Source organism: Molothrus aeneus, chromosome 31 (assembly GCF_037042795.1).
Source record: "Molothrus aeneus isolate 106 chromosome 31, BPBGC_Maene_1.0, whole genome shotgun sequence".
Lineage (NCBI taxonomy): Eukaryota > Metazoa > Chordata > Aves > Passeriformes > Icteridae > Molothrus > Molothrus aeneus.
The window spans coordinates 533,086-549,218 of NC_089676.1; the positions used below are offsets into that span (position 1 = coordinate 533,086).

The 16,133-nt window shown below is 64.2% G+C and overlaps 3 protein-coding genes across 4 annotated transcripts; 2 read left to right on the forward strand and 1 right to left on the reverse strand.

Annotated features, from left to right (window-relative positions):
- Window positions 1-2,694: 2,694 nt before the first annotated feature.
- On the reverse strand, window positions 2,695-11,435 carry TRIM46 (tripartite motif containing 46). Of its 2 annotated transcripts, none has more exons than XM_066567902.1 (10): window positions 11,306-11,435; window positions 9,199-9,449; window positions 8,193-8,536; window positions 7,577-7,720; window positions 7,360-7,455; window positions 6,983-7,236; window positions 6,769-6,890; window positions 4,427-4,726; window positions 3,461-3,758; window positions 2,695-3,128 (listed from the first exon to the last, which is right to left on the reverse strand). In XM_066567902.1, the coding sequence occupies exons 2-10, from the start codon at window positions 9,446-9,448 to the stop codon at window positions 2,753-2,755; spliced, it is 2,184 nt and encodes a 727-aa protein (XP_066423999.1). In that variant the 5' UTR covers window position 9,449; window positions 11,306-11,435; the 3' UTR covers window positions 2,695-2,752. The 2 variants fall into 2 exon arrangements, with proteins under 2 accessions (XP_066423999.1, XP_066423998.1); XM_066567901.1 differs by having other exon boundaries at window positions 9,199-9,454.
- A 446-nt stretch (window positions 11,436-11,881) lies between these two features.
- KRTCAP2 (keratinocyte associated protein 2) lies at window positions 11,882-14,873 on the forward strand. The gene is made up of 5 exons (XM_066567938.1): window positions 11,882-11,981; window positions 12,531-12,685; window positions 13,476-13,539; window positions 13,731-13,797; window positions 14,668-14,873. The coding sequence occupies exons 1-5, from the start codon at window positions 11,927-11,929 to the stop codon at window positions 14,786-14,788; spliced, it is 462 nt and encodes a 153-aa protein (XP_066424035.1). The 5' UTR covers window positions 11,882-11,926; the 3' UTR covers window positions 14,789-14,873.
- Window positions 14,874-15,457: 584 nt separating this feature from the next.
- DPM3 (dolichyl-phosphate mannosyltransferase subunit 3, regulatory) lies at window positions 15,458-16,133 on the forward strand. The gene is made up of 2 exons (XM_066567940.1): window positions 15,458-15,562; window positions 15,825-16,133. Exon 2 carries the CDS (start codon window positions 15,831-15,833, stop codon window positions 16,116-16,118), a length of 288 nt encoding a protein of 95 aa, XP_066424037.1. The 5' UTR covers window positions 15,458-15,562; window positions 15,825-15,830; the 3' UTR covers window positions 16,119-16,133.

The following is a 16,133-nucleotide window of genomic DNA, read 5'->3' on the forward strand; positions in this document are numbered from 1 at the left end:
TCTTGTTTCCCATTCCAGGCACTCCTGGGCTTGGTGCTGGGGGTGTCACCGTGTCCCTGGTCCCTGCATGCCTCTGGATGTGTGTGACATGTCCTGCCAGACCCCGTCCCTCCCACCCCTCCTGGCAGTTTCTGCTCGTGATTTAACGTGTCTGGTTTGACGTGCCCGCTTTCCCCGTGGCTGCACAGGTGGAATGTCCAGCTGCACGTGTGTCCCTGGCTGCCTGCAGCATGTCCTGCTCCCCTCCCCTGCGGGCTCAGGCTCTTCCAAACACTCAGTGAGCCTCAAAAAGGCTCCGGGGGTGCTGGAAGAAGAGGCTGTGTGGCAGCAGCAGGGCACAAACCTTGGGAGCAGCCATCCCTGGTGGCCCCCTGGCAGCTCCAGTTTGAGCTGGGCCTGTTCCTGGGCACCGGGAGTGTTTTGGCAACTGCTGAAAAGGCAGAAAAACAAGGAAACCAACCCTTCCCCAAAGAAAAGCCCATGTGGTGGCAGGCACGGAGCCAGGGCTTGGCTGGGAACAGCCCCAGGAGCAGCCCAGCACTGGGCAGCTGATGGAGCCCTGGGCCACAGAATGTGGGCTCTGGGTGGGGCCCATGGCTGTGCCAGGAGCCCAGGAACCCTGGCACGTGCTGGAGCTATCAGAGCCGGGCTGGGGTGCAGGCAAGGGGCTGGGGGGTCTCTGGAGCACAGGGGGCTCCCTGAGATGCTGGGGGGGGTGCACTGATGGGGGGGGGGTCTGGCACAGTGGAGCACCCCCCACCCCCAGATCCTCTCTGCCAGCTGGATATGGGGTCTGTGCTTAGGACAGAGCCCCAAAGGGGATGGGGTGTGCCTGGACTGCTGCTTCCCCTCCCAGCCCCCCCAGCTCAGGGATCAGAACAGGGGCCTGATTTGAAGGGCTGGGCCCTACAAAGAGTTGCCTGCTCACAGAGAGCTCAGCCGTGTGGCCCCCTCCCCTTCCAGCTCAGGGGCTGGGAACTCCAGGGACAGGCACCCACCCAGGGGGGCCCTGCCCCACCTGTGGCCCCTCCACCTGCCATGCAGAGTACCCAGGTGGGGGGATCCAGCTCCAATACCCATCTGAGAAGGTGCCTCAGCACCCAGCAGCTCCCCTGGCTGGACTGGCCGCCCATGGGATTCCCCAGCAATGCTGAAGGAGTTTGTTCTGGGCCCAGTGGAGAGATGTCCCCTCCAGGAGCCCCCTCTGATGGGGTGGCAGTGACCACGTGGCCAGGCAGAGCACAGGCAGGACCTGACACGTCAGCACTGCCCGGGCTGGGCAGGGTTGGCACCTGCTGGCCATGGCCCAAGGGACAGCCCGGCCCCATGGCCCCGGTCCCGTGCACGCCTCTGGACACGTGCCTCTGGACAGCCTGCTCTCATGGGCCCATGGCCAGCCCAGCACCATAGCCCTGCTACCCAACGGCCCTGTGACCACATGGCCCTGAGACCCCATAGCCCTGAGACCCCATAGACCTGCTACCCCACAGCCCTGTGACCACGTGGCCCTGAGACCCCACAGCTCTGAGACCCCACAGCCCTGAGACCCCACAGCCCTGCTACCCCATAGCCCTGCTACCCCACAGCCCTGTGACCACATGGCCCTGAAACCCCACAGCCCTGTGACCACATGGCCCTGAGACCCCATAGCCCTGAGACCCCACAGCTCTGAGACCCCACAGCCCTGTGACCACATGGCCCTGAGACCCCATAGCCCTGAGACCCCATAGCCCTGTGACCCACCCCACAAATCCATGACTCCACAGCCCCATGACCCTATAGCCCTTGACCCCAGAGCCCTGTGACCCCCCCAGCCAACCCAGACCCAGCTCCCCATGTCCCTTGGCACCCTGCCCCCATGCACAGTCTGGCCCCCTGCACAGCTCAGTCCCATGGCCCCCCTGTGCCAGGGAGGCTCTGGACGAGTCTGGCATTGCAGTTTATTGTAGGAAACCATGAAAATACAGCGTTTGTTGTAACAGAACCCAGGAGAAATGACAGCAGCTTGGACAGACCCCGGTGTGGGACTGTTGGCACAGCCCCCACAGCACTGGGGTTCCCTGGCGGGTCAGATCCAGACCCTGCAGGCCCAGCCCACCCCGGCCATGGGTTGGGCACCCAGAGGTGTAACGGGAGCCAAGTGTGGCCCTGAGGCCACGTGCAGGGCTGGCCAGGCACGTTGCTCCCCAAGGACAGGGCAGAGCAGGCGGCAGGCACTGAGGTGCCCAGCAGCCCACGGAGGGACCCCACGCTGGCTGTGTGCAGGGGCTGTGCCTGGCTGCAGCCAGATGATCCACGTTGAAAATGAGCCATTTTACAAAACATCTTCACACCTTGTTCCAGCCCAGCCTCCCCCCACCTCCCTCTCCCCCACCCCAGCTGCCTCCCCCACCCCAACCAGCACCCAGCCTCTCCCCTGCACTGTCACCCCACTGTCACCTTCCACCCCCCTCCCTGCACAGCCCTGTCCCCCTCCCTGACCCATCTCCAGGGCTGACCCTCTGCCAGCCCTGCCCACAGCCCCAGCCCAGAGCAGCCTGGGGCTGGCTGGAGCCAGGGGCAGGCAAACAGAGTGAGGAGGGGACGGCAAAGCTGTCCCAGTCCCCCCATCCCACAAAACAAACACCTGGCCTGTCCCCAGTGGTGGCAGGGCTGGGGCCACCCCTGCTCTGCTCTGCTCTGCTCCCTGGCCACTTGTGTCCCCCTGGTGCTCGCAGGGTGCCCGGGGACATGTGGGGACCATGGGTGTGGCTCAGTCCAGCTTGGCAAAGTTCCCAATGGTCACTTTCCTCTCCTGCTTGTTGGCCACCAGCTCCTGGAGGTGCAGGGCCCCGCCTCCGATGAAGCAGAAGGCGGGGCAGACGGGCCCCGAGCAGTCCACGCCGCACTCCCAGAGCTCACGGAAGGACACGGCGTCGTAGAAGCTCACCTTGCCCTGCTCGTAGTCCAGGCAGATGCCAATGCGTGGGGGCAGGGGCACGGTGCAGCCGTTGGGGTCGCGGGACGTGAGGGCCGAGCCGTGGGACAGCAGGATCTTGCCCATGCCGATGGTGAGGAAGGCGTAGGGAGGAGGCGCCTCCACCGTTGTGTCCTCTGCCCCGCTGTCGTGGCCACTGTCGGGGTCATACCTGTGGAGAGGGGTCAGGTGAGTCCTCCCACGGGACAGGCTGGAGATCCCCCCACGCCTCCAGGGACAGGCACCCACCCAGGAGGGCCCTGCCCCACCTGTGGCCCCTCCACCTGCCATGCAGAGTACCCAGGTGCAGGGATCCAGCTCCAATACCCATCTGAGAAGGTGCCTCAGCACCCAGCAGCCCCCCTGGCTGGACTGGCTGCCCATGGGACTCCCCAGCAGTGCTGAAGGAGTTTGTTCTGGGCCCAGTGGAGAGATGTTCCCTCCAGGAGCCCCCTGACACCCTGGTGGGGAGGTAGGAACAAACCCTGCACCCCCCAAGCTCACCTGGGGCTCACCACATCCTGTGGCACCTGGAACCACTCCTGCAGCTTGCTCTCCAGCCCCACGCCCACCTTGACCAGGTAGGAGCTGGGGTCCACGCAGCAGGCCCAGTAGCTCTTGCCCTGGGTGATGGCCACGTCGCCGATGACCAGGTCGATGGACAGGTGGCAGCTGGTCATCAGGCGCTCAGCGGCGAAGAGCATGGGGATGCCGGGCACACTGCGCACTGCGCGCTGGTCCTTGCTGATGGCCAGCCGGTCCCGGTTGAAGCCCCAGCGGTTGTCCAGGAAGAAGTTGAGGACTGTGGGGAGCAGACAAAGAGGAGAAAGGTGAGCAGCACAGCACAGCGGGGCGCCCCGCGTTGATCCAAGCACCCATCTGTGGTAGTCAGGTATCCTCTGAACAGAGAGAGACATAGTTCTCCCAGGATTTTCCTGGGAAGCTGTGAAAAAGCTCAGAGAAAGAATTAAAACAATTGTTATCTCAATCTCTGCACCTAGCAGCCAATCTCTGTTTGTCAAAGATGTTTACAAGAGGGAGCTGTCCCTTCTTGACCAACAGGTGAGAGAAGATTCCTAAAGGCCAATCAGGTCTTAGGTCCACCATTGTTTCTATAAGAACTGTAGATTTCTAATAATAAAGTGCCTTTTTTCATGCCTTCTGATGATGGAGTCTCTATATCACCTTTGTCTGTCCCCAGTACCCCTTTGGTGACAATTGGTGACCCTGACGTGACCCCATCCCCTCTCACCTGGGGCTGGCAGGCGGGTGACACCCCTTTGGTGACAATTGGTGACCCCGAAGTGATCCCATCTCCTCTCACCTGGGGCGGGTGGGTGATACCCCTTTGGTGACAATTGGTGACCCCGATGTGATTGCATCCCCTCTCACCTGGGGCTGGCAGGTGCTATCCCTTTGGTGACAATTGGTGACAATTGGTGACCCCGATGTGATCGCATCGCCTCTCACCTGGGGCGGGCGGCGTGTGCAGGTAGATGTCCTCGCTGTAGTCCCCAAAGCCCGCCTTGTTGTAGCCCTTCACCCTGAGCACGTAGACACTGTCGGTGTCCAGGTACTCGACGAGGGCGCAGGTGCCCCTGACCTCCTCCCGCCGCTGCCACAGCTTCAGCCCCTTGGCCTTGGCGTCGGTCTTGCGGAACTCCACGGTGTAGTGCCAGGCGGGCGGCGAGTGCTGCGGCAGCCGCCAGCACAGGAAGATCTGGTCGTAGGTGTAGGTGCGCTGCGTGTCGATGACGGGGGCCTCGGGCGCTGCGGGGAGAGGCAGCAGCGGGCGTCAGGCAGCATCCCCCACCCCACGGGCAGGGAGGCGGCCGGACGCAGGGAGGGGGCATTCCGGGATTCCGGACGGACGGACGGACGGACGCACAACCAGCGGAGTCTAGAGGGGTCTGACTGCGGAGGACCGTGTGTCGGCACCGGAGGAGAGCGAGAGTCAGGGAGACAGAGGAGCTGCTGCTGTGGGGCTCCAGGGACCAGACAGGCTGAGTGCAAGTCAGGAGGGAGGAGAGAGAGAGAAAGAGAGAGAGAGAGAGAGAATGGAGGCAGCAGGAGAGGAGGAGGAGGAGGAGGAGGAGGAGATGGGAATGGAGGGTGGTAGAAGGTACTGGCAGGAACAGAGGCGGGGTGGGGAGGAGAGATGAAGGGTGGCAGGTGGGAGAGGGCTAAGGAAAGGATGGGAATGGGGCAAGGAAGAGAAAGGAAACTGGATGGTGAGGAAGGTAGAAATAGGGCAAGGAGAGGGATGGAGATGGGAGAGGAAGAGGACAGAAATGGGGTGAGAGTAAGATGGAAATACAGAGAGAAGGAGAATGGACATGGGGCAACAATGGGGCAAGGACAAGGTGGGAATGGGATGCAGAAAGGAAAAGAAATGGGGTCAGCAGGATGGAATTGGGGTGAGGAGGCAGATGGGAATGGGGTGAGGGGGGAAAGAAATGGGATGAGGAGAGGGGTGGAAATAGAGCGAGGAAGAGGATGGAAATGGGTTGAAAGGGGGAGAGAACGTCTCTCTTGTTGTCTGCAGGGTGCAGACGGGAAAATAAACAGGGGAGGAATGTGGACATAAATGGAGTGAAGGGGGGACAAATATGGGGCAAGGAAGGGAATGGAAATGGGACAAGAGGGGGAAGAAAGATGAACAAGGAGAGGGGTGGAAATGGGGCAAGGAGAGAATGAAAATGGCATGAGGAAGAGGATGGAAATGGGGTGAGACTGGGATGGAAATGGGGTGAGACTGGGATGGAAATTGAGAGTGGGGGAATGGAAACGGGATGAGAAGAAAGTGGGAAAAGGGCAAGGATGGGGTTGAAATGGGGCAAGGGAGAGCAGAAATGGAATGAGGAGGGGGCAGAAAATTGGATGACGAATGGGACAGAAGTGAGGTGAGGATGTGGACAGAAGTGGGGTGAGAGCTGAACAGAAATGGGGCGAGGAAGAAAATGGAAACAGGGCAAGAGGGGATGGAAATGAGGTGAGACAGGGCAGAAATGGAGCAAGGAAGGGGATGGAAACAGAGCAAGGAGTGGGACAGAAATGGGGCGCGAGGGGGATGGAAATGGGGTGAGAGGGGGCAGAAATGGGGCAAGAAAGGGATGGAAATGGAGCAAGGAGTGGGACAGAAATGGGGCGCGAGGGGGACGGAAATGGGGTGAGGATGGGGATAGAAATGTGGCGAGAGGGGGCGGGAGGGCAGGAGGAGCGGCGGCAGATGGAGGAGGCAGAGCCAACCGGCTGCCAGCGCCGGCGGGCAGGACGGGGACGGAGGATGGTGGCGGAGCGGGGCCAGGGACGGGAGCGGGATGGAGGGATGGAGGGATGGGAAGAGAGAGCGGGGCGGCTCTGGGGCAGGGGTGTGACTTGCCTCAGTTACTTCGGTGACGCCTCGGCAGCGGCCGCAGCCTATAAACAAAGAGAGGTAGAAGCAGGTCTGAAACGTGTCGCCAGCGGGTCTGGCAGGGCCACGCGGCTCCTGCCCTGCGGGAAGCGCCTGCCCGGCAGCGGGGGCAGCTCCGTACTCACCCCGCGGCACTGCTGCTGCCCTCACCTGGCACCATGGCCCTGCCTGCCTGCCCCTGGCCCGGACGCCCTGGCACAGGGCAGGGCAGGGGTATCTCTGGGGGCTGCTGGGGCGGGGGCTGTCCCTGACGGGGAGGGGGCACCGGCAGATCCGCGAGCAGCCCTGGGCAGCCGTGGCTGAGCTGCAGCTCCGAGGCGGGCAGGGACCCGCTCTGCCCGCAGGGGCTGTGCCTCGGCACGGGGCACAGCCGGTGCCCGGGTCCCGGTGCCTTTACCTCGGATGAAGGCCAGGTCAGTGAGCAGCTTCAGCTCCCTGCTGACATCCAGCTGGAAGTGGCTGAAGGAGGCGTTGGCTGCAGGACGGAAGCTCTGCAGCGAATCGGTGGCCCTGAGGATCCTGCAGCACAGGAGAGCAGGGATGTCAGGGTGGCACCTCGGGCACCAGAGGGTCCCAACGCCCCCAGCAGCCCTGTGCCCGCAGCCCAGTACCTGTTGTGCAGCTGCTTGGCAGCCTGGACAAAGCAGGGGTGGTCAGTCTCCTTCAGCACCTCCTGGGCATAGCCCACCATGCCCGAGTTCTCCAGCATGGCCTGGTGCTCCCGGATCTGGCCGTGCAGGCTGGCCAGCCGCTCCTGCTGGCACTCCTCGATGGCCTGCAGCAGCGTGGCCCGCTTCTCCTCCAGCATGGCACAGAGCCCCTGGATCAGCTGGGACACCTCTTCCTTGGCCTGTGAGCCGTTTACCTGCCGGGCACAGGCATGGCAGGGTCAGCGTGTGGCACCTCCTGGGATCAGAGGGGACCGGGGTGGCTGTGCCACTCCTGCCTAGGGACAACTCAGGGACAGATGGGCACCCTCTGCCCTTACCTCTGTGTGCTTCACTGTCTCCTCCAGCTCAGCAATCTGGGTCTGCACCGTGTCCTGGCTGCTCAGGATGTAGGCGAGGCTCTTCGTCAGCTTCTCCTGCAGGAAGGTGATGAGACGTGGTGCCAGCAGCCCTCGCCCCACACCCCTCATCTGCACTGGGGCTCTGTGGTGCCCCCAATTCCCCACAGAGCCCCAGCCTGGCCCCAGGAGCCCTTACCCTGAGGGCCTGGTAGGCGCTGAGCACCGGGGTGATCTTGTGGCTGGTGTGGGTGCGGCGCACGCGGCAGAGCTGGCACACCAGCCGCTGGCAGGTCTTGCAGTAGTGAGTCACCTCCTCCTTGTGCTCCGGGCACATCAGCCCCTGCACGAGCACAGCAGGGCTCAGCAGGGCTCTGCACCTCCCTCCACCCTCGAGAGTCCCACCCCTGCACCCCAGATCTCAGCATCACAGAATGGTTGGGGTTGGAAGGGGACCTTGAAGATCATCTTGTTCTAACCCGCCTGACATGGGCAGGGACATCCTCAACCAGACCCCATTGCTAAGAGCCCCATCTTGGCTTCCACAGGCAACTTCTCCCAGGACCACACCACCCTCACTACAAGAATTTTTTCCTAATTTCTAACTTAAACTTACTCTCTCTCAATCTGAATCTAATGCCCTTTATCCTGTCACTCCAGGCTCTTGTAAACAGACTTGCCCCATCCTTTCAAAAGCTCCCTTCAGACACCAGAAGGCCACAATTTGGTGATCCCAAAGCTTCTCCTCTCCAGGCTGAACAATCCCAACCCTCTCAGCCTTAATCAAGAGGATTAAGGCGGGCAGGAGGACCCACCTTGGGGCGGAAGGTGAGGGTGGGGGGCGTGGGCTCATGCTGGGCTTTCTGCGTGCCCCAGGGGTGGTAGAGCTTGAAGCACTCATTGCAGAAGCTGGACTTGCACTCTGTGCAGCCCTTGGTGGCCTCCAGCTGCGGGGGCTTGCAGAACTGGCACATGATGGCGGCGCTGATGTTGATGGTCTGCCGGTAGCGCTCCACCACCCGCTCCAGGGTCAGGTTGCGGAAGAGGCTGCCCAGGCCCCGCTCGCCCAGGTCCACGTCCCGCTGGCAGGCGGGGCACGGGAAGCTGACGGTCTGCGGGTGCACGGCGCCCCGCTTGCGCCCCGGGTAGGTGCCAAAGCCTGTGGGAGGGAGGAGGGGATGGGGGTCAGCAGGGCAAAAAGCCCCATCCTCACCTCCGTCCCTTCCTGTTGTCCCTGCTCCCAACCTCTCCAGCCGTCCCTGTCCCCGTCCTTTCCTGCCATGCGCATCCCTTCTGTTGTTACTATTCCTACTGCCATTCCCTCCAGTCATTCACTTCTCCTCCATCCATCCATCCATCCATCCATCCATCCATCCATCCATCCATCCATCCATCCATCCATCCATCCATCCATCCATCCATCCATCCCTGTGCCTTCCAGCCATCTCTGTCCTCATCCTCTCCAGACATCCTTGTCCTCTCCAGTCATCCCTGTCCCCATCCTCTCCAGCCATCCCTGTCCTCTCCAGTCATCTCTGTCCCCTCCAGCCATCCCCCTCTCCTCCAGCCATCTCTGTCCCCTCCAGCTGTCCCCATCCCCTCTGGCTGTCCCAAACCTCTCCAGCCATCCCTGTCCCCTCCAGCCATCCCTGTCCCCTCCAGCCATCCCCCTCTCCTCCATCCATCCCTGTCCCCTCCAGCTCTCCCCATCCCCTCTGGCTGTCCCAAACCCCTCCCTGTCCCCACCCCCTCAGCCTTCCCTGCTGTCTCCAGCCATCCCTGTCCCCTTGCTGTCCCTCCTGCCAGCCCCTCCAGCCCCACCTGACTTGAGGAGGCGGTCCAGCCGGTCGGGTTTGGGGACAGCCCTGCGGCCCAGGCGGGGGCTGCGGGTGGAGGGGGTGGCGGCGGGCGAGGTGGGCTCGGAGGTGGGGTCGCAGTACAGGTGGCCGTGCTGCAGCAGCACCTCGCTGGCACACACGTGGCACACGTTGTGGGTGCAGGGCAGGGCCAGCGGCTGCTTGTACATCTCCTTGCACACCGGGCACACCAGCTCCCGCTCCATGTTCTTCATGCTGGTCTGCGGAGAGAGGGGGGCGTCACCCGCTGGGGACAGCGGGGCTGGACCAGATGGGACCAGCACCGGGGCTGAGATCAGCATCAGGGCCAGGACCAGGGCCAGAATCAGGGCTGAGATCAGCATCAGGGCCAGGATCAGGGCCAGAATCAGGACCAGAACCAGGACCAGAATCAGGGCTGAGATCAGCATCAGGGCCAGGGCCAGGGCCAGGAGCAGGATCAGGGCTGAGACCAGGACTAGGATCAGGGCCAGGGCCAGCACCAGGGCCAGGACCAGCAGCAGGGCCAAGATCAGCATCAGGGTTGAGACCAGGGCTGAGACCAGCACCAGGACCAGGATCAGCACCAGGACTGAGATTAGCACGATGGCTGGGATCAGGGCCTGGGAACAGCACCAGGGCCAGGACCAGCACCAGGGCCAGGATCAGGACCAGGATCAGCATCAGGGCTGAGATCAGCACCAGGACCAGGATCAGGGCCAAGACCAACATCAGGGCTGAAATCAGAATCAGGGCCTGGGACTAGCACTAGGGCCAGGGCCAGGACCAGCACCTTGGCCAGGATCAACAACAGGGCTGGGATAAGCACCAGGGCCTGGAATTAACACCAGGGCAAGTATCAGGATCAGGACCAGTACTGGGAACCGGGCTGGGATGGAGACAAGGACTGGGACCATCATCAGGGCAACAATGGGCCTGGGACCAGCACCAGGGATGGGATGAGGACAAACACCAGGAGCAGCAGCAGGATGAGGATCAGGGCTGCCACTGAGATGAGGAATGGAGCTGGGATCAGCAGCAGGGCCGAGATCAGGGCCAGCATTGGAACCACAGCCAGGAGCAGGGCCAGTGTCAGGAGCAGCACTGGGATAGGGGTGAGGGCTGGGACCAGCATCATGGCCAGGATGAGGCCTGGAAGTCAGGGCCAGCAGCAGGATGAAACCCAGGGCTGGACTGGGGGTGGAAATTGGGGCCACAGCAGGACCAGGACTGGGGCCAGCACTGGCACCAGGACCAGCATCAAAGCCAGGATCAGGCCTGGGGGCAGCAGCACGGTCAGAACCAGGATCAGCACTGGGATGGGGCTGGGGGCTGAGGCTGGGATCACAGCAGGGTCAGGATCAGGCCTGGGAGCAGCACCAGAGCCAGGAGCAGGAGCAGGGATGGGGGGATGATGAGGACAGGGACCAGCATCAGAGCCAGGATCAGGCCTGGGAGCAGCAGCATGGGCAGAATCAGCACCAGGACTGGGATCAGAACCCGGATGGGACCCAGGCCTGGTGTGGGGATGGGATTGGGGCTGTGCCCAGGATCAGACCAGTATCAGGACTGGCAGTGCAATGGGGATGGGGGCCACTACTGGGATCAGTACCAGGATGGGCCCAGGGCTGGGATGGTGGCTGGGGATGGGGATGAGGACCAGCACTGGGAATAGCGCCAGGATTAGGCCCAGGGCTGGGATGGGGATGGGGACTGGGATGGGTGTGGGATTGGAACTGGGATGGAAAGGGAGATGGGGGCCAGGATGGCGATGGGGGCTGGGATGGGGACTGGAGCTGGACCCACAGCAGAGCCCTGGGACCGGCGCCAGGACCGGGCTGGGCACCAAGACCGGGGCCGGGATGGGGCCGCCCTCTCGGCACCCGGTGCTCCCAGCTCGACCACGGCTCGGTGTGGGGGGGTCCCGATGCCGGGGGATGCCCGGGGGTCGCTGCGGTGAGTCGGGGTGGGGGTCCGCTGCCCGCCCAACCCTCAAGGGCATCGCCCTCCCCCCCAGTCCCCGCCGCGTTGCCACGGCGACCCGGTCCCGGAGGACCCCTGTCCGCCCCCCCGCCGCCACCGCGGCCGCTCACGCTGATGCGGACGAGCGCGTCCATGATGGAGGTGAAGGTCTGCAGGTCCTCGCCCTCGGCCATGGCTCCGCTACCCGCGCCCGTGCCTGCGGCGGCGGCGGCAGCAGCGGCGGCCGCGATCGCCCCGGTGTGTTGCAGGGAGCGGCGGAGCCGGGGGGAGGGCGGGGGGCGGCGGCGCGCATGCTCGGCGGCGCCCGCCCCGCCGGCACCGGAGGGCGGTGGAGACACCGGAGGGGCGGCACCGGTGTGGGGTGGGGGGGAGTGGCGCGGGGATGCTCTCCCCGTACCCCCGGGCATCCCCCGAGGAGCGACACTCGAGGAGCGGCGCCGGGGGCGGGCTGCGGGCAGGATGAACAAGGCACCGGTACCGGCGATGCTCCCGGGGGCGTTCCCGAGGGGGGGCCCGGTGCCGGTACCGAGGCCGGTGCTCGGTGCAGGGGTCCCGTCCCCGCGCTGTTCCCGTCCCCGGCGCCAGAGGGCGCTCCGGGACGGCGCGGACTTGCAGTGCCACTCCCGGCCGCCAGGGGGGGTGCGCTGAGAGGGGCGGGGCCTCCCGCGCATGCGCAGTGGAGCGCCCCGGGCGCTGCTGCCGTGTCCCTCCTGCGAGCGGGCAGAGTGCGCATGCGCGGAACGGCGGCACCGGGAGCGGCACCGGGACGGGCTGGGGGCACCATGGGTAACGGGAGGGGCACGGGGGGGAACGGGGAACGGGGGGGCACGGAGACTGGGGTGGTGATGGAAGTGCCGGGGGCACGAGGGGTAATGGAGGCGTAACGGGGGCGTAACGGGGGTAACCGAGGCGGGAGGAGTATCGGGCATAGCGGGGGTACGGGAAAGGAGGGGGAACGGGCGGTACCGGGGCACGGGGGTAACGGGGCGGGGGGCAGAGGGGAGAGAGAGGGAATGGAGGTGTGATGGCACAGGAGGTTGTTTGGGGATAACGGGGTTAACGGGAATGGGGGGCAATGAAGAGAGGAGAATGGAGATGTGGCAGGGCAGGAGGGTAGTGGGGGCACGGGGATAACGGGGTTAACGGGAGCGGGGGGTACCGGGGCCGGGGGTAACGAGAACAGGGAATGGAGGTGTGATGGCGCAGGAGGGTATTGGGGGCACGGGGATAACGGGGTTAACGGGAGCTGCGGAGAAGCTGGGCTGGGGGAAGGGGGGCACAGCACGGCCCTGAGCTCAGCCCCGGTGCCGGTGCTGAGGCGGCCCCGGGACTCAGCCGTAGGCACGGGCACGTCGCTGGCGCTGTCGTCGCTGCTGTCGCTGCTGCTGTTCGCAGGGATGCAGATGTACAGCCGGCAGCTGGCCTCCACCGAGTGGCTCACCATCCAGGGCGGGCTGCTGGGCTCGGCGCTCTTCGTCTGCTCCCTCACGGCATCCCGGGGACACCGGAGGGGCTGCAGGGGATGGTGGGCTGGGAACGGGAGCACAGGGGTGGTGGGGAGCAGCCCCCATAGCGCCCCCCCACTGCCTTCCTCACTGCACCCCCAAACTGGCCTTGGTGCCCCATTTCACCCCTTTGGCCCTCACTGCACCCCCAAACTGCCCTGGTGCTCTCCCCATGGCACCCCCAAACTGGCCTTGGTGCCCTCCCCATTACACCCTCCTTTGGCCCTCACTGCACCCCCAAACTGGGCCTGTTGTCCTCCCCATTGCACCCCCAAACTGAGCCTGGTGCCCTCCCCACATTGCACCCCTTTGTCACTCACTGCACACCCAAACTGGCCCTGATGCCCTCCCCATTGCACCCCCTTTGGCCCCCATTGCACCCCCAAACTGGGCCTAATACCCTCCCCCCATTACACCCCCTTTGGCTCTCACTGCACCCCCAAACTGGGCCTGATTCCCTCTCCATTACACCCCCCCATTGCACCCATTGACCCCCAAACTGGCCTTGGTGCCCTCCCCATTGCACCCCTATGGGCCCCATTGCACCTCCAAACTGGGCATGGTGCCTCCCCCTATTACAACCTTTATGGCCCTCACTGCACCCCCAAACTGGGCCTGATGCCCTCCCCATTACACCCCCCCGCCCCCCATTGCACCCATTGCACCCCCAAACTGTCCCCCTCACACCCTCGAGAGGGCCCTTCCCTGCAGAGGTCAGGGAGGATGGGAAATGGGGGCAGCAGGATCCCGTTGTGTGCCTTAACTCCACACCCAGGCCTTCAACAACCTGGAGAACCTCATCTTTGGGAAGGGCTTCCAGGCCAAGATATTCCCTGAGAGTGAGTGTTGGGGGACACGGGGGTGACCAAAGGGCTGGGGGTGCCCCAGCAGTGGCACTGGACAGTCCCAGCCCTGCCCTGCAACTGTGGCAGCTCCTCTTGAGCTTTTTCTGGGGTCTGGGGGAAATTCTGCTGCCCCTCCATCGCCAAGGGCAGCCCTGCAGCACCGTGTGTCTCCTGGTTCTCCACAGTCCTCACCTGCCTCTTGCTGGCCCTGTTCGCCTCTGGCCTCATCCACAGGGTCTGTGTGACCACCTGGTAGGTCCAGAGGTGCCCTGGGGGGTGGGAGTGACCAAGGGGACACTGAGGGGGCACGGGGGACACTGGGAGGGGGGCAGGAGGCTGAGCAGGGAGCATCAGGGGGCTGGTGGGGAGGGCAGGAGAGTGGGATCTGAGGGGAAATTGGTTCAGGAAGGGCAGGAGGGTGAGATTCAAGGAGAAAATGTGGGTTTAGAAAGGGCAGGGGAATGGGATCCAAGGGGAAATTGTTGGTTTAGGAAGGGCAGCACAGTGGGATCCAAGGGAGGGTGTTTGGGAAGGGCAGGAGAATGGGATCCAAGGAGAAAGTGTAGGTTTGGGAAGGGCAGGGGAGTGGGATCCAAGGGAGGGTGTTTAGGAGGGGCAGGAGAGTGGGATCCAGTGGGAAAGTGTTTAAGAAGGGCAGCACAGTGGGATCCAGGGGGAAATTGTTGGTTTAGGAAAGGCAGGAGAGCGGGATTCAAGGGAGGGTGTTTGGGAAGGGCAGGAGAATGGGATCCAAGGGGAAATTTTTGGTTTAGAAAGGGCAGCACAGTGGGATCCAAGGAGAAATTGTTGATTTAGAAAGGGCAACACAGTGGGATCCAAGGAGAAATTGTTGGTTTAGAAAGGGCAGAAGAGTGGGACCCAAGGGGAATGTGTTTGGGAAGGGCAGGGGAGTGGGATCCAAGGGGAAATTTTTGGTTTAGAAAGGGCAGCACAGTGGGATCCAAGGGGAAAGTGTTTAAGAAGGGCAGCACAGTGGGATCCAGGGGGAAATTGTTGTTTTAGGAAAGGCAGGGAATGGGACCCAGGGGAAAGGTGTTGGGGTGAACCTGGCATGTTGCTGCCCCCAGCAGCTGAGCAGCCTCTGCCCTTCTGCCCCTGTAGCCTCATCTTCTCCATGGTGGGTCTCTACTACATCAACAAGATCTCCTCCACTCTCTACCAGTCCACAGCGCCCGTCGCTCCTCCTGCCAAGGCTGTTGGCAAGGGCAGGAAGAGAAATTGATGTCCTGCTGCCCCTTCCTGGGGCAGCCCCCTCCCTGTGGCCGATCCGGGACCCCCCCCCCGCCCAATAAAGCCATTTCTTTGTAGCTGCTTGTCCCCTGTGCCAGCTGCCAGCCCAGCTCCTGGCCCTGCTGTGTGCCAGTGTGGCTGGAAGTGGCCCTGGAGCCTGGGGGGAGCCTGGGGTAGGTTTTGGGTTGCCCAGAGGTGGCCAAAGGTGGGAGATGTGCTGCTGGCACCTTGTGTGCCCGGACCTGCCAGGGAGGAAGATCACAGCAGAGCCAGGATTGGAGCAGACTGGAGTGGGCAGGGGGCTGTGGGGGTCCAGCCCCAGCTGTGCTGGCACAGCTCAGGATGCTGCCCTTGGCAGGGCATCACAGACCCGTCTGTGCCCTCCGCACGACACCGGGGGGGCACCGGGGCTGCACGGTTGTGGGGGGGGAGGGTGGGAACGGCGCGGTTCCCGCAGCCGTGGGAGGGCGGGCGGGACTCGCTCCCACGCCGGCTCCCTGGCACCCCCTCCGACCGGACGTAGAGGAAACCAGATGCTTCCTGCGGCCCCGGCTGCGGCCCACAAAGCCCGGCGCTTCCTGCCGCACCGGCAGCGGGGCCGCACCGGGGCTCCCGGAGGGCTCCCGGTGCTGCCGTGCCCCGCCAGCAGGGGGCGCGCTCCGCCGAACTACGATTCCCGGCAGCCCTCGCGCGCGCGGCGCTACAGTGACGTCATCACTGCGCCGGGCGGGGAGCGGGACCGGCACCGGGAGCGGGACCGAGCCAGGTGGGGGTGGGGCAGGGCCCGGGTCCCGGTCCGTGTCCTTGTCCTTGTCCGGGTTCTGGGTCTTTGGGGAGGGCTCGGTCCGGCGGGTGGAGGCCCAGGGGGAATTGGGGCCGCGCTCCAATTGGGGTCAGGAGGCCCCGGGGGAGCTGGGCCCGGTGCGGGGCGCTCCGTCTCTCCCGGTTCCCCGCTCCTTCTTTCTCTGCCCCTCTCCCGTTTTCTCCCCTGTTCCTCTCACGGCTCTCCCACTCTCCTCTCCCCTCAGGCCGCCATGACCAAGCTGGCGCAGTGGCTCTGCGGATTGGCCCTGCTGGGCTCGGCCTGGGCCGCACTGGCTCTGGCCCCGCCGGGGCTGCAGCCGCCGGCCCCGCTCCGCCAGGCGCTGCTGCCGCTGCCCGTCTACCTGCTCGTGGCCTTCGGCTGCTACTCCCTGGCCACCGTGGGCTACCGCCTGGCCACCTTCAACGACTGCGAGGAGGCGGCGGCCGAGCTGCAGGAGCACATCAGGGCGGCGAGGGCCGACCTGCGGCGGCGGGGGCTGCGCCTGGGAGCCGAATAAAGGCCCGGGACAGTG